The sequence below is a fragment of the Myotis daubentonii genome, chromosome 1 (assembly GCF_963259705.1).
Source record: "Myotis daubentonii chromosome 1, mMyoDau2.1, whole genome shotgun sequence".
NCBI lineage: Eukaryota > Metazoa > Chordata > Mammalia > Chiroptera > Vespertilionidae > Myotis > Myotis daubentonii.
The window spans coordinates 85248628-85275212 of NC_081840.1; the positions used below are offsets into that span (position 1 = coordinate 85248628).

The 26585-nt window shown below is 37.3% G+C and overlaps 1 protein-coding gene across 2 annotated transcripts in view; it reads left to right on the forward strand.

Moving 5' to 3' along the window:
• SCFD1 (sec1 family domain containing 1) overlaps window positions 1-26585 on the forward strand; it is a 128611-nt gene that overhangs the window by 44548 nt on the left and 57478 nt on the right. For both annotated transcript variants that reach the window (XM_059709712.1, XM_059709720.1), the window contains 4 exons: window positions 2688-2778; window positions 5528-5601; window positions 6311-6392; window positions 25093-25189. In XM_059709712.1, coding sequence (XP_059565695.1) covers window positions 2688-2778; window positions 5528-5601; window positions 6311-6392; window positions 25093-25189 — 344 coding nt within the window. The remainder of the gene's footprint in view (window positions 1-2687; window positions 2779-5527; window positions 5602-6310; window positions 6393-25092; window positions 25190-26585) is intronic.

Here is a 26585-nt window from a genome sequence, read left to right on the forward strand (position 1 = left end):
ACCTTACCAAGACTGGTCAGGATTACATGAGAAAACAGAGACAAACTATCAGCAAAGAGTTTGCATACAGTAAGCGCTCAGTAAATGTAAGCTGTTATTGTCTGTTGGCCTGAGACCTGAAGCTGCTAGAGATTTTAAGGGTCGTCTAGTTCACCCAGCACATTTTACCTGCTCAGTGCTATTTTTTGCCAACATAGACTGCTGGAGTTGGGGTTGTGCCTGCTTTTGTCATATAAAACTGGATTGTGTTCCTCAAATGCTTTCAGAACTTCTGTCATTTCTGTCAATCTCCATTGGATGAAATATACTGATCATTAATGAAGTGTTATCAAATGTCCAGGCCTAGAAAAGAGGGGGAGATTTTAGTTTCATTACTGATGACACATAACCATTTCTTTTTAAAAGAGAAAAGGCTTCTAGCCTCCCCTAGGCATGGATGAAAAATACTCATGTTAGGAACCATTTCATGGTCATATGTTCCTCTAGAATTATTCAAGATTAGTACTAAGTGCCACTTGCTACCAGAACCGCTCAGTGATTACGAATCAGTTGTATTGAAGCCTGTGGAGATTACTGCCAAGTCACCTGAAAGAAGATACCAGGTGTTAAACAAACAAAACTGGCCTACATTCTGTTTTTACCAGTAGTGTTCTAGGATATTAAGCTTACAGAATTAAAATATTTTTTCCACAGTTACTGACATGTAATACTTTTTAAATATCTCCGTTGTAGTTAACCCTTTGACATTAACAAGTTAATTTGGGATGTAGCATTTAATTGATGTTTGATATACCATGATTTCTCTTTGTTTTTCAGTCACTTAGATATTTTACTTTTCTTTCTAATAACATTTGGGGGAAGAGAAAATATAATATGTCTAATGAAGAGAATAGAAATAAAATTTTAATTTATATTTAGATCTATAAATATTATGATATGCATTTTATTTTTTATTTTATTTTATTTTTAAATATATTTTATTGATTTTTTACAGAGAGGAAGGGAGAGGGACAGAGAGTTAGAAACATCGATGAGAGAGAAACACCGATCAGCTGCTTCTTGCACACCCCCTACTGGGGATGTGCCCGTAGCCAAGGTACATGTCCTTGACCGGAATCGAACCTGGGACCTTTCAGTCCATAGGCCGATGCTCTATCCACTGAGCCAAACCGGTTAGGGCACGATATGCATTTTAAAGAAATAGTATTTGTAACATACAGTTTACCCTGGAACAATGCAGGATAGAAAGGAGCACCAACCTCTCACAACCCGCACATCCCCACAGTGATTTTAAATCTGCATGTAACTTTTTTTTTTTAATTACAGTTCGCATTCAACATTATTTTATATTAGTTTCAGGTATACAGCATAGCAATTAGACAATAATATAATTTACAAAGTGATCCCGTGATATTTCAAGTACCCACCTGACACTATAGATAGTTATTATAATATTGTTGACTGTGTTCCCTATGCTTTACTTAATCCCTGTGACTACCAATTAGTACTTCTTAACCCTTTCACCTTTTTTCACCCGGCCCCCAATTCTCCTCCCCTCTGGAATCCATCATCTATTCCCTGTATCTTCAGGTCTATTTTTATTTTGTTTGTTCATTTATTTATTTTGTTCTTTAGATTCCACATATAAGTGAAATCATGTGGTATTTTGTCTTTCTCTGTTTGGCACATTTCACTTAGCATAATACCCTCTAGGTCAGGGGTCCTCAAACTACAGCCCGCGGGCCACATGCAAATACAAATATTGTATTTGTTCCCGTTTTGTTTTTTTACTTCAAAATAAGATATGTGCAGTGTGCATAGGAATTTGTTCATAGTTTTTTCTTTAAACTATAGTCCAACCCTCCAACGGTCTGAGGGACAGTGAACTAGCCCCCTGTTTAAAAAGTTTGAGGACCCCTCCTCTAGGTCCATCTATGCTGTGACAAATGGTAAGATTTTATTCTATTTTATTGCCAAGTAATATTCCATTGTATGTACCACAGGTTTTTTTTCATCCACTCATGTATTGATGGTTACTTGCAGATTGCATACATATCTTGGCTATTGTAAATAATGCTGTAGTGAACACAGGGTTTCATATATTCTTTCAAATTAGTCTTTTGGATTTCTTCAGATATATACCTAGAAGTGGAATTGCTAGGTCATAAGGCAGTTCCATTTTTAATTTTTTGAGGGCCCAGCTGGTGTGGCTCAGTTGGTTGAGCATCGTACCATGGCACCAAGAGGTCGCCGGAGGTAGTCTGTTTGATTCCTGGTCAGTACACATGTCTGGGTGTGGGCTCAATCCCCGGTAGGGGGCATACAGGAGGCAGCTGACCCAACATTGATGTTTCTGTCTCCCCCCCCTCTCTCTCTAAAAAAAAAAAAAGCTTTAATTTTTTAAGGAATCTCCATACTATATAGTGCCTTCACCAATTTGCAGTCCCACCAAGAGTGCATGAGATAGCCTTTTGACTGGTATGAGGTGATATATCCTTGCTTTTCTCCGATAATTAGTGACATTGAGGATCTTTTCATGTCTGTTGGCCAATTGTATGGCCATTTTGGAGAAGTGTCTATTCAGGTCCTCTGCTCACTTCTTAGTTGAATTGTTTGGATTTTTTTGGAGTTGTCTTGAGTTCTCAATAAATTTGGATATTAACCCCTTCTGTCCAATACTGTTTCAGTCCATTCCCAGAAGTTGCAGAATCAGTTCAACAAGAACTAGAATCTTACAGAGCACAGGAAGATGAAGTTAAACGACTAAAAAGCATTATGGTAAGATTCTGTTTACTTTTTTAGAATTATAGGGAAGCAGAAGGGCATCTGGAGGGAGAAAGAAGTTAACTTTTTCTTCTCCTAAAAATTCAAGACCATTCATTGCTTTAATTAAAAAAGAAAAAAAATACATCAACTTATATAAAAGACTAGAGGCCCGGTGCACAAAAATTTGTGCACTGGGTGGTGGGGGGGGTGTCCCTCAGCCCGGCCTGTGCCCTCTCACATTCTGGGACCCCTCAGGGGATGACCACCTGCTGGCTGAGGCCTGCTCCCGGGGGTATTGGGCCTAAGATGGCAATCAGACATCCCTCTGGCAGCCCTCAGGGGATGTCCACTTGCCAGCGGGGAGCAGACCTAAGCTGCAGTCGGACACCCTTAGTGCTGCGGAGGAGCCAGGAGAGGCTCCCACCACCACCGCTGTACTGGCAGCCATCAGCCTGGCTTGTGGCTGAGCAGAGCTCCCCCATGTGGGAGCACACTGACCACCAGAGGGCAGTTCCTGCATTCAGCGTCTGCCCCCTGGTGGTCAGTGTGTGTCATAGTAACCAGTCATTCCCAGTCTTTCTGCTGTTAGGGTCAGTTTGCATATTACCCTTTTACTATATAGGATAGAGGCCTGGTGCATGGGTGGGGGCCAGCTGGTTTGTCCTGAATGGTGTCCCGGATCAGGGTGGGGGTCCTGCTTGGGTGCCTGGCCAGCCTGGGTGAGGGGCTGATGGCTGTTTTCAGGCTGCCCGCAACCCCTTCAGGGTGGGGTTTCCCACTGGGGTGCCTGGCCAGCCTGGATGAGGGGATGATGGCTGTTTTCAGGCTGCCTGCACCCCCTTCAGGGTGGGGGTCCCCACTGGGGTGCCTGGCCAGCCTGGATGAGGGGCTGAGAGCTGTTTTTAGGCTGGCCACACCCCCTTTAGGGTGGGCGTCCCCACTAGGGGGGTGCCTGGCCAGTCTGGATGAGGGGCTGAGGGCTGTTTTCAGGCTGCCTGCACCCCCTTCAGGGTGGGGGTGCCCACTGGAGTGCCTGGCCAGCCTGGATTAGGGGCTGAGGGCTGTTTTCAGGCTGCCTGCACACCCTTCAGGGTCGGGATCCCCACTGGGGTGCCTGGCCAGCCTGGATGAGGGGCTACGGGCTCTTTTCAGGCAGGCCAACCCTGCAACTGAAGCTCCCAGTCTCTCCTTTTTTTCTTTTTTTTCTTTTTTTTAATTCTTGGATTTATTTACCTTCTGTAATTGAAACTTTGTTGCGGCTTCTGCTCTGAGACCAGCCTGCTGAAAGCAGGTATCTGGGGTTTGTTTAGCTTCTATAATTGCAACATTGTTGCATCCGGAGCTCAGAGCTGGGCTGCGGCAGGCGGGGAACCTTAGCTTCCTCCATCGCCGGGGCAACCAAGCCTCATGTTTGCTTCAGCTGCGTGGCTGCCGGCCGCCATCTCGGTTGGCAGTTAATTTGCATATCACCCTGATTAGCCAATGGGAAGCGTAGCAGAGGTATGGTTAATTACCATGTTTGTCTATTATTAGATAGGATGTTTTGCATAATGAAATCTAAATACTGAGTAGAGCAAATGTTTTTTTTAATATATTTTTATTTATTTCAGAGAGAAAGGAAGAGGGAGAGAGAGAGAGAAACATCCATGATGAGAGAGAATTATGGATTGGCTGCCTCCTGCAAGTCCCCCACTGGAGATCGAGCCCACAACCCGGGCAGGTGCCCTTGACCAGAATCGAACCTGGGACCTTTCAGTTCCTAGGCTGACGCTCTATCCACCAAGCCAAACCGGCTAGGGCTAGAGCAAATATCTTTTTAAAAATAATACTAATTTATTATTTGAATCCTGTCTAATAAAAGAGTAATATGCAAATTGACCATCACCCCAACACACAAGATGGCCACCCCCATGTGATCAAAAATGGCCCCCACAAGGTGGCTAACAGGGGAGGGAGTTGGGAGGGACCAGGCCTGAAAGGGAGGGCAGTTGGGGGTGATCAGGCCTGCAGGGGAGGGCATTTGGGGGGAACCAGGCCTGCAGGGGAGGGCAGTTGGGGAGAACCAGGCCTGCAAGGGAGGGCAGTTGGGGGGGACCAGGTCTGCAGGGGAGGGCAGTTGGGGGTAACCAGGCCAGCAGGGGAGGGCAGTTAGGAGCAATCTGACCGGCAGGGGAGCAGTTAGGCATCGATCAGGCTGGCAGGGGAGCGGTTAGGGGGTGATCAGGCTGGCAGGCAGAAGCGGTTAGGGGCAATCAGGCAGGTAGGCAGGCAAGCAGTTGGGAGCCAGCAGTCCTGGATTGTGAGAGGGATGTCACTTGAGGGGTCCTAGATTGGAGAGGGTGCAGGCTGGGCTGAGAACACCCTACCCCCCCCCCCCATGAATTTTGTGCACTGGGCCTCTAGTATATATATAAAATGCAGCTTTATTTTAGAAATACATCTTTTAGTGCTACTTTGATCTAACTTTAGATTTTAGCTCTACTATTTATTACTCTGTGACCTGTGAAAAGTTTCTGGGTCATATTCTTTATCTGAAATGCCAGCTGATCATTTTTGTAGTCATCAACCATTTATTGGGCTGTTGGTGGCTAGAACTTTTCTCTAATTGTAAAAAGACATATATGTTTTTTCCTTAAAGGAGAAGAATTATTATTTTTGGTGTCCTAAATCTTACTGTTTACCAGTGATCTTAAAATATATTGATTTTTATGCTTGGGTTTTGGGATGTGTGAGTAGTTACTAGGACTTTTTTCCTTCCCAGGGACTAGAAGGGGAAGATGAAGGAGCCATAAGTATGCTTTCTGACAATACTGCTAAGCTAACATCAGCTGTTAGGTAAGTAAGAAATATATCCTCTTTGAAGTCTTTTTGTTGATAAGATTTACTTAGGTGGTAAAAATTTTGTTAATATTTTTAATAATACGATATATTAGGTAATAACATATACTTTAAGTTTAAAGAACTAAATAGTATTTTTAACATGTTCAATCAAAGTTCTCTCTTTTATATAACAGATCATTTGCTTCTTTCACTAGTTGGAGTATTGTATAATGTGGATAATTTTACGAAGAAGATAATATTGATGATAAAGTAATGCAAGTTGTTATTAAATTTATCATTGCTACTATTTATTAACTAAAGGTTAAGCAATTTCTTTTAGATCCTTTAAATGCTATTAAGGAGAGAGGAAAAATGTTTTAGAACTATAAGTACAATCATATTTCCATTAATCTGATTTTATTCTAAGCCTCTAGATATTGGAACCAAAAAGTGAACAGTGGAGTAATGATATTTGGGAGGCAGATTATTTTAAACTAAGAAGCACTTTATCTGCATTAGAGTAGTAAATACTCTATGTGATCAAGCCTAGAGATTACATCCAGTTGATAGTTTAATTTGTCATTTTGTTACTGTTTTACTTAAGTGTCCTCAAAGAGCATAGCCAGGTGTGGGTTTTATTAAGGTCTATATCATTTTCTTAGAAAATATAATGGTTAATTTTCAATTTTTTTTTTTTTAATTTTCAATTTTTTGATACTTGTAGTTCTTTGCCAGAACTCCTTGAAAAAAAAAGACTTATTGATCTCCACACAAATGTTGCTACTGCTGTTTTAGAACATATAAAGGTAAATTTAACTTTTATCCCCCCACAATATAATTTTTACACATATTATTCTGTTAACAGTAGAGCTGTATCTCACCATCAGTAATACAGATTTAGACATTTCGTTTTATTGTAGTAATATCTAAAATAGCTATTAATATCATCATTTCATTATGTAATTTGGTCCTGAACTTTTTAGTTTTAGATGAATCTATTAGCATTTAAGCTTCTTACTATTTCCTATTGTTCTGTGATTTTGAAACAAATAAATTGGATCTTATATATGTTGTTATAGTTTTTTCTCATTACTTCATTCATGATTACCTGATATTGGCTTGACTTAGTTCCAGTATTGTACAGGTATTCATTCTCTGGACTTGGAACTGAATTCTAGTGACAGCTTGACCATGTGCTAGGATGTGACCCCTACTTCCCATTTAATAAACATTTGAAAAGCAATGTAAAAAAGCTGGGTATGCCAGCTGCCTGTCAAAGATGTTGATAGTATCTTGGATTTATAGAAAAGGAACTTAAATTTGTTTTCTTTTTTTAATTATTTAAAAAGTCACAGAGGGTTAGGAAGGAGCTAATATAGATAAATAATGAGCAATGTGCAGCATGGAATTTAAATCTGCAAATTTCTATTAAGCTGACAACCTAATTTTTTCTTTGTTCCACATCTTCATATTGATAATTGCTGTTTTCATGTACCTACAGGAATAGAAACATAAATGTTCAGTCTAAGTGGTTCTGCTGATATTTTCCCTTTTTTATATGTAAAATTTCTATAAAGTGGAAAAAGACTGCCTAGATCTGTTTACCTGAGGTCCATGGGAGATTTTAGGAAAGTTCACAGCATAAGCCAAGATAGGCCGTTTGTATGGAAAAGCCAGTGACAATGGGGCGAGGTCTCAGGTTATCACCAGGGTAGGAGGAACAGAATTAGCCAGGTTGATGGAAACTCAACCTGCCTGCTCTGTAGGAAGAAGGCTCAGCAAAGGAAGAATGGCCTCTGCCAGCACTCACCCCAAAGCCAGACAATTCGGTTCCTTCCAATATGTCTCTGGTGCCTTTCAAACTGTTGTCCCAACACTAGAGGTCAGAGCAAGTGAGTTCCAGTAAGTCCGTGTGCTGGCCCTTTACGAAGAATGCCTGGGACTCCAGCAGCCCTCAGTCTCCATCAGCCTTAATCCCTGTTGGTTTTTACAGCCGGAAGTTATAGGGACTTCTCTTCCTGTGGAACCCTGAGCTGGGAAGGAGGGAGCTAGGAAGGGGCTGGGACACTTTGACCCTCAGGGGGGATCTCTGTACCAAAGATATCCCTCTGATTTTTAATCACCACATGTGAGTATGGGGCCAGCCTATTCCGCATCTCTACCCCTCCTACCAGTCTCAATGTGCTTCTTCTGTAAACCCTTAGCTATAGGACTTCTGTTTAACTACATTTCATGAGGTTCTCAATGATGGTTGTTCCTTAGTTTACTTGTAATTCTGACGTGGTTGTGGGAATATTTATGTATCACGTTTACATACTCTGTTATCTTGACCAGAAGCTCTGTAATTCATAACTTTGAAACCTTTCCTTTAGTAGTTCTTTTATTTCTTCTACAGATATGATTTCCCCCACTTGCTGGTTGTTAAGGAATGGCTTCTGGGACTACTTAAATAATTTGCAGACAGATTTTTTTAAAATGTATTTTTATTGATGTCAGGAAGGGAGAGTGGGAGAGAGAGAGAAACATCAATGATGAGAGAGAATCATTGATCAGCTGCCTCCTGCACCCCCTACTAGGGATCAAGCCCACAACCCAGGCATGTGCCCTTGACTGGAATCAAACCCCGGACCCTTCAATCCACAGGCCAACGCTCTATCCACTGAGCCAAACCAGCTAGGCCAGATTTAAATTTTTTTTTATGTTTAAATTGAATTAAGTATTCTTTAGCATCTGACACCTAAGAATAGGAAAAGATACCTACTTGTAAATCATAGTATATGAGAGAGAGAAGTGGCATTATGTGCTCTTTCACCTAATGCTCCCCTTTGAGAGAAAGAGCTGTGGCATCAGAATGCTTCATCCTCTTGTAGCCAATAAAAAACAAACTGTTAGTAAGTTGTTGTGGATTGAGTCTTCATTGGTGTTGAATCATCATTTTTGTTTTACTACTTCCTGTGGAGAAAGTTACGTGGTCTAAAGACGTCATCTGATCAAGCAAACATGTATAGCCCTAGGTCTTCACTCTGAGCAAGGCTTAGCCCCTGCTAGCAGTGCTAGCTTTTAACCACAACCCCTTCTCCAGGGGTTAATTTTTAGAAATTCTCTTAATTGGTCTCCACACCAAATTAATTGATACCCTTCATTCTCTCTGTAAAACATAGTGTTAACTGGCCACAATATTGACATGTTGACAACTGACAGCTAGTATGTTGTACAAGTGGAATTTTTAGCTTACCAAAAATAGCTATTTGTATTTAATTCCAACCTATCATTTTATGAATAGGAAAAGAGTATTATGTCTATAAAACTTAAGTTCACATCTTAGAAAGACTCAATGAAGTGGTGATCTAATTATTGTTTAAATTAGTAGTGGGGTAAAAAAAAAAAAAACCCTAAACGATTGGAAAATTTCCAAAGTACTAAAATTGCTTTGCAAATGTCTACAAATTTTTTTGGTCCACTTGAAAGAAACTGAAACTGGAAATCATAGGTGATGCCTTACAGGTGTACTTTATGCAAGAAAGAAAAAATGTCAGTAGATTAACATACAATTGTACATTTTAGATCTTAAGTTAAAAGGCAATGTTTAAAATGTATATATACAACACATCTTTTTTAATCATTCTTTATATTAACTGGCTTTGATTAACTGCTAACCACTCTCCTGATCACAGTAGGGAAGGAATTTTACTGTACTAAAAGTTAGAACATTTCTCTGGCTGGATTTTGATTGATCTGTTTAAAATGATCTCTTCTCCAATATACATGCCAAGTAAATATTCATTTTTAAAAAATATATTTTATTGATTTTTTATCGAGAGGAAGGGAGAGGGATATAGAGAGTTAGAAACATCAATGATAGAGAAACATCAATCAGCTGCCTCCTGCACACCCCCTACTGGGGATGTGCCCGCAACCAAGGTACATGCCCTTGACCGGAATCGAACCTGGGACCTTTCAGTCCGCAGACCAACACTCTATCCACTGAGCCAAACCAGTTAGGGTCCAAGTGAATATTCTTATGACCTAGTTATCTTTTCTTCAAGGCAGGGGGAAAATACATTCTGTAACAGGAAGTCCCCATGGACAAGCTACCACTATCTTCTACCTCTTCTCATCCCAAATAAGGCTAATCATTACTGGAATTTGAATACGTATTTCTTACTTTAAGTATGACCAAAGATATCTCTTAAATAAGTAGAATACCCTTCAACTTCTCACACACTGAATTTCTGGAGACTACTTACACATCTCCAAAAAAAGTGTGAAATTACTTTTCTCTAGCTCTTTGCTTTCACTTCTCTGCCATCTGTTTTTGTGAAGATGAAGCATTGTCATTTAGTAAGACCTAGTTTAGTAGATTCATAAAGGTTACTTTAAAGAAATAAGACTTCTCAAAACCTAATAATAAGAAATAAACAATTCAGTTTAAAAAATGGCCAAAGTATTTGAACAGAGACTTGACTTTAAAAAAATACAGATAGCAAATAAGTTTCCACATCAATCGTCATTAGAAAAATGCAAACTAAAACCACAATGAGATACCAGAACACATCTATTGAAGTGTCTAAAATTAAAAGGATTGATCATGTCAACCTTTGGCAAAGATACAGAGGAACTGAAACTCATAAATTGCTGGTAGAAATGTAAAATGGTACATCCACTTTGGAAAATAATTTGTCAGTTTCTTAAACTGTTAAATACAAACCTATATGTTCCAGCCATTTCACTCCAAGGCATTTACTCAATATAAATGAAAGCATATGTTCATTGTACACGAATGTTCATAGCTGTGTTTTTTATAATACCCCAAAACTGGAAACAACCCAAATGTCATCAGATACTAGTAAATTGGATAAACAAATCATGGTATATCTAGTCAATGGAATACTAGTCAGCGATAAAAAGGAAAGTGCTATTGATAAATGCAACAACATGGGTGGATCTCAAAATAGAGTGAAAGGAGTCACATTTTTTTAAAAAGGGAAAAGTACACAGTAAACCCTTGATTTTGCGGCCCTGATTTAACAGAGTTCGGATTTAATGGACAAAATTTCCAGTCCATATGTCATATGTGAAAATTAATACCCTGTTAATTTTAAAAAGCTTTTAACCAAGATTTGCTTATAAATCAATTAAGTTATTTTTTGTTTTGTTTTGTTACTAATTCACTATTATTTTTAACAAATTTTAGCAGATAGACCATATGTTGGAAAAAACACTGTAGTAATTTCGGCAACATAAATATTACATATCTGCAACTATAGTTACATATTTAAACCCAAGAGTCACTGCTGGTAAACGGTGTTCTGTGAGTGATTACACCACATCACTTGCAGTTATTGGTTCTGTTGTCTCATGGCATGACTTTCTGCGGCAGTTTTAACACCTGCAGTCAATATTCTCAGATGCACTAAGCAGCACCCCAGCTGTGTGCATTTGTTTACTCTCGGTGACTGTGCCTAAGACTTGACTTTGAGTGGTAAGCGCACAATGCAATATACAGATGATATATTATAGAACTGTATACATAATTGTATTAATCAATGTCACCCCAAAATTTTAATTTAAAAAAGGAGTACATAATCTTTGATTCGGTTTACATAAATTTGTAAAAACAAAGCTAATCTATAGTAACAGAAAGTAAGTAGATCAGTGCTTATCTAGGGACAGGAAGAGGAGTGTTGAGGGTAAAAAGGGATGCATTACAATAAGGAAACTGTTCTGGGTAATGAATGATAAGTGCTCTGTCTGGATTGTATTCATGAATTCATTCATATGTTAAAATTTACCAAATTCTGTGTATTGTATATCAGTTACCCTTCAAAAATTCAAACAAAGGTTAGTGGTTATGTATTTTAAATAATTTATTTTACAGATAAACATACTTTTTTTAAGTCATTGAGAAAACCAAAGATTAATTTTGGTAATGAGAATTTTTCACTTTAGGTTTAAAGTGACCTAGAATAGCAAGAAACAGAATATAGTACATAATTTGTGAATAGGTAAGCCCGAAATATTTTTATAGATTTTTTTTCCTTACAGAAACAGGCAGTAAGATAAATGCAGAGAATAGAAGCAAATTGAAACGAAGAGTAAAATTATATATAATAAAAGGCTAATATGCAAATAGACCTAATAGCAGAACGACCTGTTGCTGTGATGCGCACAGGGCAGACACTTAAAGCAGGAGCTGCCCCCTGGTTGTCAGTGTGCTCCCACAGGGGGAGCACTGCTCAGCCAGAAGCTGGGCTCATGGCTGGCGAGCACAGCGATGGTGACGGAAGCCTCTCCCCCTCCGCGGCAGCGCTAAGGATGTCTGACGGCCAGCAGCCGAACATCCCCTGAGGGCTCCTGGACTGCGAGAGGGCACAGGCCGGGCTGAGGGGACCCTCCCCGCCCCCCCCCCCCCCGAGTGCACAAATTTCGTGCACCAGGCCTCTAGTGTTTAAAATCAAAGGAGAGTACAGATGCAGTCCTTATTTTTTAATTAAATTCCTCAGAGTTTATACCTTGAGTTGTTCTGAGGTAGCTTACAATGACAGCACATACAATAGCTGAGTAGAGAATGATTAATGAGAATCAGGGATGTATAAATTAGAGTAGAAAGTCAGAGTCAAACATAGCCCTTACAATTTCCTCTGTTCTTTGGTCTCTATTTTCCAGAGTCCTCCGTGAACCTACCATGGAACTTAAGACTGTCAAGCTAGAAGGTACCTAGGGACAGAGTTCTAAGTAGATTCTACAAATTAGTGAGGTTTCTTCCCTGGTCAAATAAGGTTAGAAATAAAACTTACTATATTCTCCTCTTGGAGATTCACCATGCAATGTAATATATAAAGTAGTCTGCAAGGCATGTATTTAGAAAACTTAATTAGCCAGTATTTCTCAAACTCTTGACTTTGAAACACTTTTAGGTAATACCTCTTATAACCAACTCTGAGAAGTAGCAGTCTGCAGAATATATTTTGTGAAATATTCTTATTTTATAAATGAAGGAATTTCTCTCTTACCTCAAAAACAGGTTAAATGTTTCCTAGTTAATGGCAGGGTTGAAACTCAAACTTGGCAGTCTTTGTATTTTGTCTTGCTGTCTTCTTGCCATGCCATTTTTCCTTGTTACTCAGTGAAGCAAAAAATGTTTCATTTAAAGATATGCCTTAAAGAATTTTACATTCTTTTACTTAGCTCCTTCTTATAGTACCATTGTTGCTTTCTTTCAGTATTGATTACCTAAAATGTCCAGTTCTGTGGATGGTTCTTATTTTAATCCTAGTGAAAATATTTACACCCTGATGTTATGTGAGTGCTAGAGTACCTTAAAATAACATCTATTTTAAGATGCTATGTAAATGAGCTTGATTTTACTGCAGTACCTTAATGCTTTATACTTCACAAATATTTTATGATCAAACATAGCATCCTTAAATCACAATCCTTAGATGGAAAATGTGAACACATGGTATTCTGTTTTTTAAAAGGAAGAACAAACTTTTTTGGCAACTTATATGTCAGATAATTTAACATGATAGATTATGTTCCCCTATTCTACGTAGGAATATGAATCTCAGAGGTACTGAGTACTTGGATTAAAGCCAGAGCCTGAAATTGAACTTTGGCTTTTTTACTTTTAAGTCCCATACATTACCGTACTGTAGTTTTTAAAACATATCCATCAAAAATTCAATGAGCCCTGGCCTGTGTGGCTCAATTGGTTGGGCATCATCCTATGCCCTGGAAAGCGGGGGAGGGAAAGGGGGTTGGCAGTTACTGGTTTGATTCCCAGTCAGGGCACATGCCCAGGTTACAGGCTGGATTCCTGGGTGGAGGTGTGCGGGAGGCAGCTAATCAATGTTTCGCTCTTATGTGGATGTTTCTCTCTCTCCCTCTCCTTCTCTCTTTAAAAAAATAAATTAAAATAATTTTTTCAAATAAATTAAAATAATTTGAAAACAGAGCAGCTTTAGAATCAGGAGTAATTTCAGCAAAAACAAAATAGAGGGAAGTAGGGACTCCAATTGTCTTATTAAAATATTTGATCATTTAATGTGTTTATTCAATTCATTTAAAGAATAGTCTGATCTTTTATATCTATGAATGCTTAAATAGGCTATGAAAATTTAGTAGTCAAAGTTTAAGTTAAGTTTTATAAAACAAGTATACTTTTTAAAACAATGGACTTTTTTTTAAAGGGTAAATTATTGAAGTGCTGATAAGTATCTCAGGAATCGAATTCCATGCTAGGGTCACATATTGGCTTGATAACAAACATAAATACACACAAACAAATGTTTTATATACTCTGCATATTCATTATAAATGTCAGACTGATGTATATATATACTTTGAAGCACAGACCAAATCATCTCTGTATTCTTTTCTGTTGAGCCATTTTATATAGTACCCATCAAAAAGTAAAAGTGAGAGATTATTATTCAAAGCTACATACCGTACATTTTCCCAAGATTTTGCAAACACTTTATTAAATGCAACCCTTTCTTTTGTTTTCCATCATATACATACCATTTTTGGATTTTGTTCTTTTAAATTACAGACTGTTTTTTAGAGCGGTTTGTTTTGTTTTTAGCAACTATTTTCCGTCAACCTTATTTTCACTCTTAAGAGTTGGTGGACAAACAGCTTAAGACCACTCAGTGGTTGTTCCTACCCATTCAGTGGGCTGAGCCGTCGGGGCTGCAGACCGGCCTTCAGTGGCAGGCTGAGCGCTGCAGGCTTCAGTAGGAAACGGCTGAATGGGCACAGAGGGCATCTGCGCACCTTCAGACCAGTCTGTGACCTCAGGTTATGCAGCAGTGAACACGGGAGCTGGAGCAGCCCATTCGCCCTGAAATTTCTTCTTGGTCATAGCCTTTCCAGCAGTTGCCAGCTCTTCCTTTTCAATCTCTTCAGGGTCTCTGTAGAGTTCAGGCATGGGTGGTTATGGGAGATGGTGCCACTCATATGCAGTACTTCCTGGGCCATCATCCACCACAGCAGACCCACTGAGTGAGCCCCCTGTTGTTGCAAGGGATAGCAATGCCCACATAGCTCAGAGGAGAGTCTGTGATACACAGAGCAGGGGGAAGCAGGGTAACATAAGACGTCTCTGGTGAGATCTGGTGGTCAGCCCTGGGATCGGTTCCACCAGAAGTCCCAGCTTCCGGAAGGCTGCCTGGATCTGGGTAGTGAAGGTTCCAGGAGTGAAGCGGCTATAGCAGTGACTCCAGTGGCAGCAGCAAACTTCAGCGCAGCTCACTGGCTGGTATTCCTGGATGATATGGCACTGACCTCAGCAGGGTTTTCAGTGGCAACAGTGGCACAAGCTGCCAGATTCTCTTCAGATTGATGATGTAGATGCCATCACTCTTCCTTTTGTAGATGGACTGTTCCATTTGCAAGTCAAGGTTGGTGCCAGTGGGTTCCTGCTGCAAGGAATGTGAGGATATCCATCCTCCTCCTTCATTTGTAGAACTTGAAGGGCTCCAGACATTGTGGAAGTTTCCATTTAAGTTACCTGGGAACCAAGAACAATGCCATATGGGCCCCTTTCACAATAGTGCAGAAAAGCTAGAGAACTTTTGCCTTTGTAGGAAAATAAGTGAAAAGTACAGAGAATGTCTATATACCACCCACCCCCAGTTTCCCCTATTATTAACATTTTGCATTACTGTGGTACATTTGTTAAAATTGATAAGCCAACATCAATACATTATTACTGAAGTCCATAGTTTATTGGGCTTCACTCTTTTGTGTTGTACATTCTATGGGTTTTGAAAAGTGTATAACAACATAGATCCTTATTACAGTATCATATAGAAGTTTCACTGCCCTAAAAATCACCTGCACTCCACCTTTTCATCTCTGTTTTCCTTCCCCTGAGTCCCTGATAACCGCTGATCTTTTTACTATCTCCGTGGTGTTATCTTTTCCAGAATGTCATGGAGTTGAAATCATATAGTGTGTAGCCATTTCAGATTGGCTGCTTTCATGTCAAAATATGCATTTAAGATTCCTCCATGTCTTTTCATAGCTTGGTAGTTCATTTCTTTTTATTGCTGACTATATTCTTTTGTCTAAATGTGCCAGTTGTTTTATCCATTCAACTACTGAAGGATATGTTGGTTGCTTCCAGATTTTTGACAGTTATGAATAAAGGTGCAATAAACATTCACGTGAAGGTTTTTGGGTGGATATAAGATTTCATCTCTGTCGGGTAAATACCAAAGAGTGTGATTGCTGAATCATATGTTAACATTATGTTTAGATTTAACAAACTGCCAGCTGCCGGACTGTCTTCCAGGCTGGCTGTACCACTGCAATCCCACCAGCAATGAGTGAGAGTTCCTACTGCGCCATAGCCTTGCTTGCATTTGGTATTGTCATTATTGGATTTCAGCCATTCTCATTGATTGTTTTAATTTGCAAATCTCTAATGACATACGATATAGAACATCTTTTCATATGCTTACTTCCCATCTGTATCTTTGGTGAGATCTCTGTTCAGGTCTTTGAGCCATTTTTTAAATCAGATTGTTTTCTTATTGTTGAGTTTTAAGAATTATTTGTACTTTTGGGGCAGAGGGAAGAAAGAGTCCTTTGAAGGGATGTCTTTTGCAAATATTTTCTCCCAGTCTATAGATTGTCTTCTCATTCTCTTGACAGTGTCACAGAACAGAAACTTTTAATTTTAATTAAGTCCAACTTATTATTTCTTTCATGAATTGTGCCTTTGGTATTGTATCTAAAAATTCATCATTATACCTAAGATTTAAATTTTCTCTTAAGTTATCTTCTAGGAGTTTTATAGTTTTGCAGGTTACATTTAGGTCTATCATCCATTTTTAGTTAATGTTTGTGAAAATTGTAGGGTTTGTGCCTAGATTAATTTTTTTACATGTATGTGTGCAGTTGTTCCAGACCATTTTTAAAATTTCTTAAATGTTTTAAAAATCCTCACCTGAGGACATGCTTACAGAGAGGAAGGGAGAGAGAGAGAAACAGAAATATTGATCAGTTACTTTCTGAGCACGCCCCAATTGGGGATCAAACCTGCAACCCAGGTATGTACCCTGACTGGGAATTGAACTGGCAACCTTTCAGTACTAGGATGACACTCAACCAACTGAGCCGCTCTGGCCAGGCTCCAGCACCATTTCTTGAAAAATGTCTTTTCTTTATTGAATTGCAGTTGCTTTTCTGTCAAAGATAAGTTGACTTGATTTGTATGGGTTTATTTATTCACTCTCTTTTCTGTTCTGTTGGTATATTTGTCTACTTTTTGGCTAGGACCCTGCCGTTGTAATTACTATAGCTTTATTGTAAGTCTTAAAAATCAAGTATTGTCAATTCCTTATTTTTATCTCCTTGAATATTGTGTTGACTATTCTGGGTCTTTCTTGTCTCCATACAAACCTTAGAATCATTTTGTCAATATCTACAAAATAACTTGCTGCAATTTTGATTGGGATTGGTTGAATCTGTACAAGTTGGGAAGAACTGACATATTGGCAATATTGAGTCTTCCTATTTATTAACATAGAATATCTCTCTTTTCTTTCAAAATTTTATAGCTTTTCTCATATAGATCTTCTACATATTTTAGATTTATAATAGATTTATAACTCATTTATTTTTGTTTTGAGTACTAATGAAATAGTATTGTCTTTTAATTTCAGTTGTTCATTGCTAGTATATTAGAAAATAATTGACTTTTGTATATTAACCTTGTATCTTGTAACCTTGCCACTTACTAGTTCCAGAAGTTTTGTGTTGCTTCTTTGAAATTTTCTTCATTGACAATCATGTCATCTGCAAATGAAGACAATTTTATTTACTTACTCCCTATCTGTATACCTCTTATTTCATTTTATGTTTATTGGATTAGTTAGGGCTTCTAGTATAATGTTGAATATGAGTATGTGAGGAGCATCCTAGCTTTGTTCCTGATCTTAGCAGCAAAGCATCTAATTTCTCACTTGTCTTCTGTTTTTGGGAAGACATTGTAGAGCAATGGTAAAATTTTTTTCTTAAATGTTTGGTAGAATTCTCTAGTGAGCCCCTCTAGACCTGATGTTTTCTGTTTTGGAAGGTTACTAATATTGATTGATTTCTTTAATAGATGTATCAGCCCATTCAAATTATTTGTTTCTCCATTAGTGAATTTTGACAGATTGTGTCTTTCACAGAATTGGTTTATAATGTCATGAGTTTATTAGTGATATCTAGTAATATTTCATTTCTGATATTAGTTATTCATGTTCCTTCTCCTTTTTTCTTAATTAACCTCACTAGAGAGTTATCAGTTTTATTGATCTTTTCAAAGAACCAGCTTTTGGTTCCAGTGATTTTTCTCTATTGCTTTCTTATTTTTAATTTCATTGATTTCTGTTCTGGTTTTTATTATTTCTTTTCATCTGCTTACTTTGGATTTAATTTGCTCTTTTTTTCAGGAGTTCAACACATTGGTAGTATAAATGACAACGGAATGCCTCTGAGAGTCATAGTAAATTAAAACCCATATTAGTTTACAAGTGCCATGTAAACCTCTATTTTTTCCAAAAATATTATAAAGCAGTTTTTGATATTTCATTATAATAAGGTTATAATATTTGTATTTTTAATATTTGTCATCTATAAAGAATAATTCATGTACATTTTTAATTTTTTATTACATGATCACTTTTGTCAGAATTTAAATATTTTTGGTAGGAGTCAGTATGTGGGATGAATTTATGATTTCCTTATTCTAAAAACAGTTTTAAGGCAGCTTTCATAAGTAGCACAAATGATAAAAATAATGAAATAAAAACTCAGAATAGTTGCTATATAGTTACATTATAATGGTAATTCTCAAATTTGGCTTTGAAGTTTCTGGCAACCAAGATTTAAAAAAAGAGGGAGGGGATTAAGTTTTAAAAAATCAAAAAACTCCTTATAAAAAGGAGAATTTCTGTTATTTTTATTTTAAGCAAAGTGTTTCTTGGCGTCATATTACAGAAGACATTGCTCATATTAGGCATAACTAGAGTAAATTTAATTATGTAATGATGCAGTATTTTAATACCAGTTGCAATCATAGATTTCATGGTAACTTAAAGTCAACAGTATAATATTAAAATATCATTAAATGAGGGCAGTTTTATAAACACTAAGGTAGTAAGTTCTAAGTTTATACCCTTTTAGTATCTAAAGTGGAAAGAATTTAAAAATTGCACATTCTTTAACATTATCACTTTTTTCTATTGGACTTTTAATAGGAGTCAGCAGAGAAGTTGAGGTTACACATTCAGATTTGGATCTAGAATGCTAGATGTTCAGTAATTTTTGTTGAGAGAAAAAAAATGTATATATTTGGAAATGAGATATCCAAGTAGTAAGGTTGATAGCCTGTTGTAGACATTCCAAATACTAACCAGGTTCCCCACCAGTGCATTGTCCCATCTCTGCACAGAAGAGATGTTTTCCCTTATATAGAATGAATTTTATTCAAGGTGTCTAAGTCACTCTGACATATGAGCAAGTGCTCCAAAGTAAGCATTTTCAGCCACCTGTGTTATAGAACACTTTCAAATATAAGTTCATGGATCATCTGATTTTTGTGCAACATAATTTTTCATCTAGACAGACCCATTCAAACTCACCAATATGAAATGCCCCCCAAAAATACACATGTAAATAACTAAAAGTATATTAAATGTGCTATTTTGTTATATTATAAAAAGTAATTGTACTTTTGGAGAATTTCAGTCATCTTGCAGGGCACAAGGCATACAATAAAGAACAAGTAGTCAGAAGGAATTTATACTCTAGGGATTATATGCAGACTATTACAGTACAGCATACAGATCTACCCACTGGGAAGATGGGATATCCATATACATCCCTAAAAGATGATAGGACCTAAACATGAGGAGAAGAAGAAAGAAAAAGAACATCCCAGTTGTCGTGGTTCAGTGGTTTTGTGTTGACCACGGTTTGATTACTGGTCAGGGCATATGCCCGGATTTTGGGCTTGGTCCCCAGTGGGGGGCGTGCAGGAGGCAGCCAATCAGTGGTTCTCTCTCATTGATGTTTCTCTCTCCCTCTCCCTTTCTCTCTGAAATCAATAAAAATATTTTTTTTTAAAAAAAAGAAAGACCAAGAAAGGCTAGGGTATAAATGATCTTCAGCTTAGATATAGGTTATACATATCCGACTAAAGGTATAGTTCTAAGTTCCTATTAGCTTAGGATATACTTTTCTATAGATACTATGTGGTTGGCCCCTGTCCAAACCCTATTTAATTCATAATATGAAAGATTCCTAATGTTGTGTTGAAACAGAGAAGGGTTTATCAACCCCTCTCCCTCCTGTGATAGGTAGGAGGAGAGGAATATTTGGATTCCTAATAGTAAAAGAAAGTTAACTCTCCTTTTTCTTGCCTTTACTTTCACTGCTGACTAATGTTAGAGATTAGAATTGAGGATTGGAAGAGAGGGAAGGCCAAGAGGTACCAATGTAGACTTTGTCATCAACCAGTTGTTGACTGAGGTGAGGAAAGAAAAGCGTAGCTAGCAGTGAGTAGGGAGTCCCACAGTGGTGGTGTCTTCTGTACCTAGAGTGGAAAGAGAAACGGGGCAGGGAGGGAATGAATGCTCCTTAATTGTCGGAAGGAAAAGGGAATTCACTTCATGTCCTATGTGGGTCATATGACAAATGTTTTTAGTTAATGATTTTCAAAAGTCAAAATTTGTATACTTGACCCTTGAACAAAGCAGGCATTAGGGGCACCACCCAACCCGCAGTTGAAATAAAAAATAGCATTTTTGGTTTGAGGTTGATTTAATCCACAGATGCAAAACCCAGGGATACAGAGGGCCAGTTGTATATTTATTGAAAAAATTTGGCATATAAGAGGACTCATGCAGTTCAAATCCCTGTTGTTCAAGGGTCAACTGTACTTACACATCCCAGGTAACTTTATTAAGAGTTTTCCATTATTGTGAAGAAAGAGGACAGCTGATTTTTAAAGGGGATTTTTGAGAAATTCATGGCTTAGAATTTATATTCACTAGCTATAATTTGTACTCCATGTGTAGTCCTTTGGTTTTCTGTAAAATTCCCTTCTTACTCATTCTTGATATTTATTGAAGCTATCAAAAATCTATTTATCTTGACCTTGTCATTTTGTTTTATATTTTTAACTTGTCTCTTTTCCATATAACTCTTATTATCCAAATTGTATTCTCCTTTGAACTCATCTATATATATAAAAACCTAAGCAACCGGCCGACTGGATGGTAGCTATGATGCACACTGACCATCAGGGGGCAGATGCTCAATGCAAGAGCAGAAACCACAGGCATGGAAACATGGAGCAGACTGATGAATCTTAGAGGGCAGGGGGATGGGGGGAAGGCAGGAAAAGATTAACCAAAGATCTTACATGGTGGGGTCCCTCAGCCTGGCCTATAGGGATCGGGCCAAAACTGGCTCTCCGACATCCCCCGAGGGGTCTCGGATTGCCAGAGGGTGCAGGCTAGGCCGAGGGACCCCCTTCGTGCACTGGGCCTCTAGTAGTGTATAAAAGTAATCAGTCTGGGATTATAGAAGTTGTTTCTGTACAGAAGTTGTTCCTTATACGGATGATCCCTTATTTCAAGAAATTGAGAAAGGACCTATAGATATCATGTATCTGGTCAAAATAACCTTGTGGCACATATACTAAATTACATGTTTTACAAAAAACCTAAATATGTACTAATTAGAAAATAACACTTTTTCCCCCATAAAGCATATGCAAAGGAAATAAAGTTGTGCTTGAGGAAAATAAAATTTTTCCTACTCTTTCTCTGTGATGCACATTGGAGTCTAAACTGGATTTGAATCTTAACTCTACTACTTTTACTCTGGTAACCTTAAAATAAGTATATGTTTCTATGTGTCCTTTCTTCATCTTTAAAATGAGACTAATAATTTCTAGCTCATATTATTATTTGGAGAATTAAAAAGAGATAATCTAACTTAGTTTTTAAACACTGTTCACTGATACCCTTGAGCTCTGTAGAGACTTTTAATGGGTCAACTTGAATCTATTTTATGTTTAGGGTTCTGCAGAAGATTTGGTTTGAGGAGGAGGGTCCTGAGGTTCACTGTTCAAAAACATTTGACTGTTGTCTTGGCCAGTTGTTCAGAGGTTAGAGCGTCGGCCTGAAGACCAAAGGGTCACGGGTTCGATTTCCAGTTATGGCATGTGCCTGTTGCAGGTTCCCCAGCCCTGGTAGGGGCGAGTTCAGGAGGCAACCAGTTGATGTGTGTCTCTCATCTTTCTCTCTCCGCCTTCTACTCTCTCTAGCAATCAATGAAAAAAAATCCTCCATTGAGGATTTTGAATGAATGAATGAATGAATGAATAAATAAATAAATAAATAAATAAATAAATAAATAAATAACAGCATAGTTGTAGAGTGCATTGTACATAATAGATGCTGAAAGATACTAGTTCTCTTATGCAGGAAGTTAAAGTGTAAGCTAATACATCAAGAAGAACAAAATGGATCTAATGTTTCTTCACTGATTTATGTAGGTTCATGCATTAGATTCTATTATGTCATTTAGCATACTTAATTTCATAAATCACTAAAGACTTGATTGATTACATTTTTCACTTCTAAGAGTTTATATGACTTTTTTTCTTACTTTCATAACTTTTAAAGATGACTATTAATCAGGCTCTGGCTGGGTATCTCAGTTGGTTAGAGCATGGACCTGACATTCCAAGGTTTTGGGTTCGATCCCATACAAGAATCGACCAATGAATCCATAAATGAGTGCAACAACGAATAGATGTTTCTCTCTGCCTCTCTCTCTCTCTTTCTCTCTCCCTCCCTCCCTCCCTCCCTCCCTTCCCTTTCTCTCAAATCAAATAAATTTAAATATCTTTAAAAAACAGATGACTACTTATCCGTATATATCCTGATCTTATAGCTTAGAAATTCAACAATTATTTTTTCAAGTACTTGTTACAAGCCATATGCCTTATTAGAGTATTAGTCTTAAATGATTAATTAGATACACTCTAGGGAGTGTACTCTTTTAGAAGAGTAGCATGTAAACAAAGGAGAATAATATAGTATAACTAGAGGCTCAGTGCATGAAATGCGTGCACTCTGGGTGGAGGGGGTCCCTCAGCCCGGCCTGCGCCCTCTCACAGTCCAGGAGCCCTTGAGTGGTGCCCGACTGGCAATCAGACATCCTTAGCACTGCTGCGGAGGTGGGAGAGACTCGCGCCACCGCTGCTGCGCTTACCAGCTGTAAGCCCGGCTTCTGACTGAGCAGAGCACACTGACCACCAGGGGGCAGCCCCTGCATTGAGTGTCTGCCCCCTGGTGGTCAGTGCGCATCATAGTGACCAGTCGTTCCGCAGTTCAGTCTATTTGCGTATGAGCCTTTTATTACCAGTATATAGGATCATTGTTATTATGGAAATGTATGTAAAGTGCACATTTAAAGGAATAATAAATTCTTCCAGCTGACAAAGAGACTGGGGGAGGGGCAAGAAGGGGAAAGAATGGAGATTGAAGAAAGAGTTGCAAAGAAGCTGGTCCTTGAAGAATGAGTAGAATTCACCAGGCAGACAATGGAAGAAGAACATATTCTTAAAAAGCTAAGAGAGTAATCTGAGTCTAAGCCTAGACACATGATGTCTAATAAACAAAAGTCAGTGAGTTATTTGATGTGACTATAGGGAACTATCCTAGTGTATAGTAGTTAAACAGAAAAGGTTGGCTGGAGCAGATTGTGAGGGTCTGCAAGTAAACTTAACACCTGATTTTATCACATTACCTCCTCCATTTCTGGCTTCAGTCTACAGATAATTAACCTTTCCCAATATAATATTCACATTAACATAATTCCTACTACCATTATCCTAGTTCCTCACAAGTTATCTTGGACTTTTTTCATTATTTGCTTTAAATCTACATTCTCATGTTAATTATTAAGTATCTGTCTCTTTCCATTTCCACAGCCACTACTATGGTCTCTTTTCTAGGATCTCTTTTCTGTTTCTTCTGTCCATTTTTAATTTTATACTTTTTTATTCTTAGGACTTCACCTCATCTATTTTGGTATTCAAAATAGCTTTGTAGAGGAGCTAAGAAAGCTCCTATGCCAGGGAGTCTGAAGAAGATAAAGTGCCAAATAGTTTATAAAAAGGAAAACTTGTAAAGTTTATTATACTCTTATCAGGAGCTCATTAATATGGAAATTCTCCATGTACTGATTTAGGGTATTTTGTTGAGTAAAAGCAAAGGACAGAAGAGTACAGTATATTACCTTTTGTGTCAGTTTTCTCCAGTCCGATTATGCCTTGGTATGATCCCTTTCACTGAAATGAACTCTATCCTTCAAATCACTTTCAAAATTCAACTCAGATTTTATCACTTCCTCCTCCACAATTGGTTAACTATTTCATTCTGTCACCTTAGCTTAATATATTTATTTATGTTCTATATTTATATATTGGTTTTTGTTGGTAACTTATTTCACATAAGTGGTTTCTATTCCTTTTAGAGCAGTGACTTTTTATCAGTGTGAACCAAGAATTCTTAAAACATGCAATACCTGACTATTTAGTCAGGGACACTGACCTCTTTTCACTTAGATTGTCAAATAAAAAAATGACAACAGCCAACACAGTAATAGCCATCCAGTGTGAATGAACCAATATTATATCTGTGGTTTTTTTTGTCAGATCAGCAAAAATACATATTTTTGTTGTGCTGCATAATTTCAGTAATTCGTTTACGTGTGCATGAAATGAAAAAGGTTGAAAATCACTGTCTTAGATTAACACCTTCAGTAGAAAACATGTTCTTTTCTCTCTTATGTATTATCTGAAACATAATTTAATAGATACTTGGTAATAATTTTTATTTCCTTTTGAGGATCCTAACATGTTAATTTCATTTGGATAATTTTACTCAACACATTCTTAATTTGGGAAAAGGTGTGATACCAAAAAGCTAAGCTTGACTACTTTTCTAGTATCTAAAACTTCAAAGTATTAAATGGGGCTATTAATGAGGAAAAACAGTTTTATTTAAAAATCATTGAAAATCATTTAGGGTAATAGAAATTCAGTTAAGGTAAAAATATGTAGATTTGTTCACAAAAATATATATAACCATAACATGACCACTAATTTGCATGGAATACAATATTATTTGTATGCTAGTTACTGATTTATACAGTAATTGAGATTTGTGAGGTTTTTATCTTTGCTAATACAAATATGACAATTAATTTGGAATTTATAAGTCAAATATGGTAAACAAAGGGCCAATCTGGTTGTTGTTTTTTTACATAAAGTATATGATCAGAAGTAAGAAACTTTAAAATAATTCTATTAGGAAATGAATGTTTGCTTTTAAAATTGATCATAGAAAATAAAACTTGTAAGCTGAGAAGCCCTTAATGTGTTTTTATTACTTGAGGTATTCTAATCTAATATTTATTTTGAAACAGGCAAGAAAACTAGATGTATATTTTGAATATGAAGAAAAAATAATGAGCAAAACTACTCTGGATAAATCTCTTCTAGATATAATATCAGACCCTGATGGTATGTACCATAAATTTGAGGTTAATGTAAGTTTCACATCAGGTGAATCCAGCATTTTCAATTTTAGTAAAATCTGAATAGAATTATTTTTTCTAACCATTTATGCTAATAATGAGATAATTAAACTATTTTCTACTGAGAAGTTTATAGCATAGCAGTTCATAAAGTAGAAAAATAATTTGCATTTTATTTCATTGAACTTTTCTTTAATGGTATTTAAGCACTTTTTATATTCATTTAAAGTGCTACATCTGAAGCTCAATTTCTGTTGGTCCAAGAAGATTTGAAGGTATAACATTCAAAGCAGGTGTCTCTAAGTGATATATTTTCTAAATAATTTGGTTTAAACATAAAATTTTATAAAAAGATGTATCTAAAACTGAATTCTATTTTAAATATTTAGGGAATTCACTTTTAAAGAAACTCTTTAGTCAGTCCCTTTATATTTTATATTCATCTAAATATTTGTATGTTAGATTTTCTTAAGATATATTCTTTGTATTTGGAAAATGTAATTTAATTATTGCTTTCAATTATAATGATCATAGGATCTACATAGGGTTTTAGCCTATTAAAATCTCTAAACTTTAGAGAGTTATTGATCATTTCAGAATAGTTAGCAGTTCAAATCTCAGCCCTTTTCCAAAATAAATAAAAAGGATATAAGCTCTACTCATCTCATATTTCGCACAAAAGTCACTCATCTGATGATAATGGTTTTTGAGTTAGGGTTTTGGTATGAGTTGTTTTTTTTTAATATGTTTTTATTCATTTTTAGAGGGAGAGCGAGAGAAACATCAATGATGAGAGAATCACTGATCGGCTGCCTCCTGCACGCCCCCTACTGGGGATTAAGCCCTGACTGGGAATTGAACCTGCCACCTCTGGGTTCATAGGTTGACACTCAGCCACTGAGCCACATCAGCTGGGCTGGTATGAGCTTTTGACTTTATTTCAAATTAAAAAGTAATTTTAAAATGTCCAAATTATTTGTAATTAAAGATTCTATTCATACAACTTCTGAGAAGCCATAAGTATTGCTCTCACTTTTTAAAAAATATGTTTTTATTGATTTTAGAGTGAGGAAGGGAAAGGGAGAGAGAGAGAGAAAGAAATATTGATCGGCTGCCTCCTGCATGCCCCCTACTGTGGTTTGACCCTACAACCTGAACATGTGCCCTGACCAGGAATTGAACCAGCGACCTCTTGGTATATGGATTGACACTAAACCACTGAGCCATATAGCCGGGCTTGCTCACACTTTTAAAAAGCTAGATTTGTAGTGAGAGCATAGCATTTTAAGTATTTATACTTTACACTGAAAAAGGGCAAAATATACATACGTCCATTACTTCAGAGTTATTTAACAAGAACTTTTGAGTAAAGTTAAATAGTG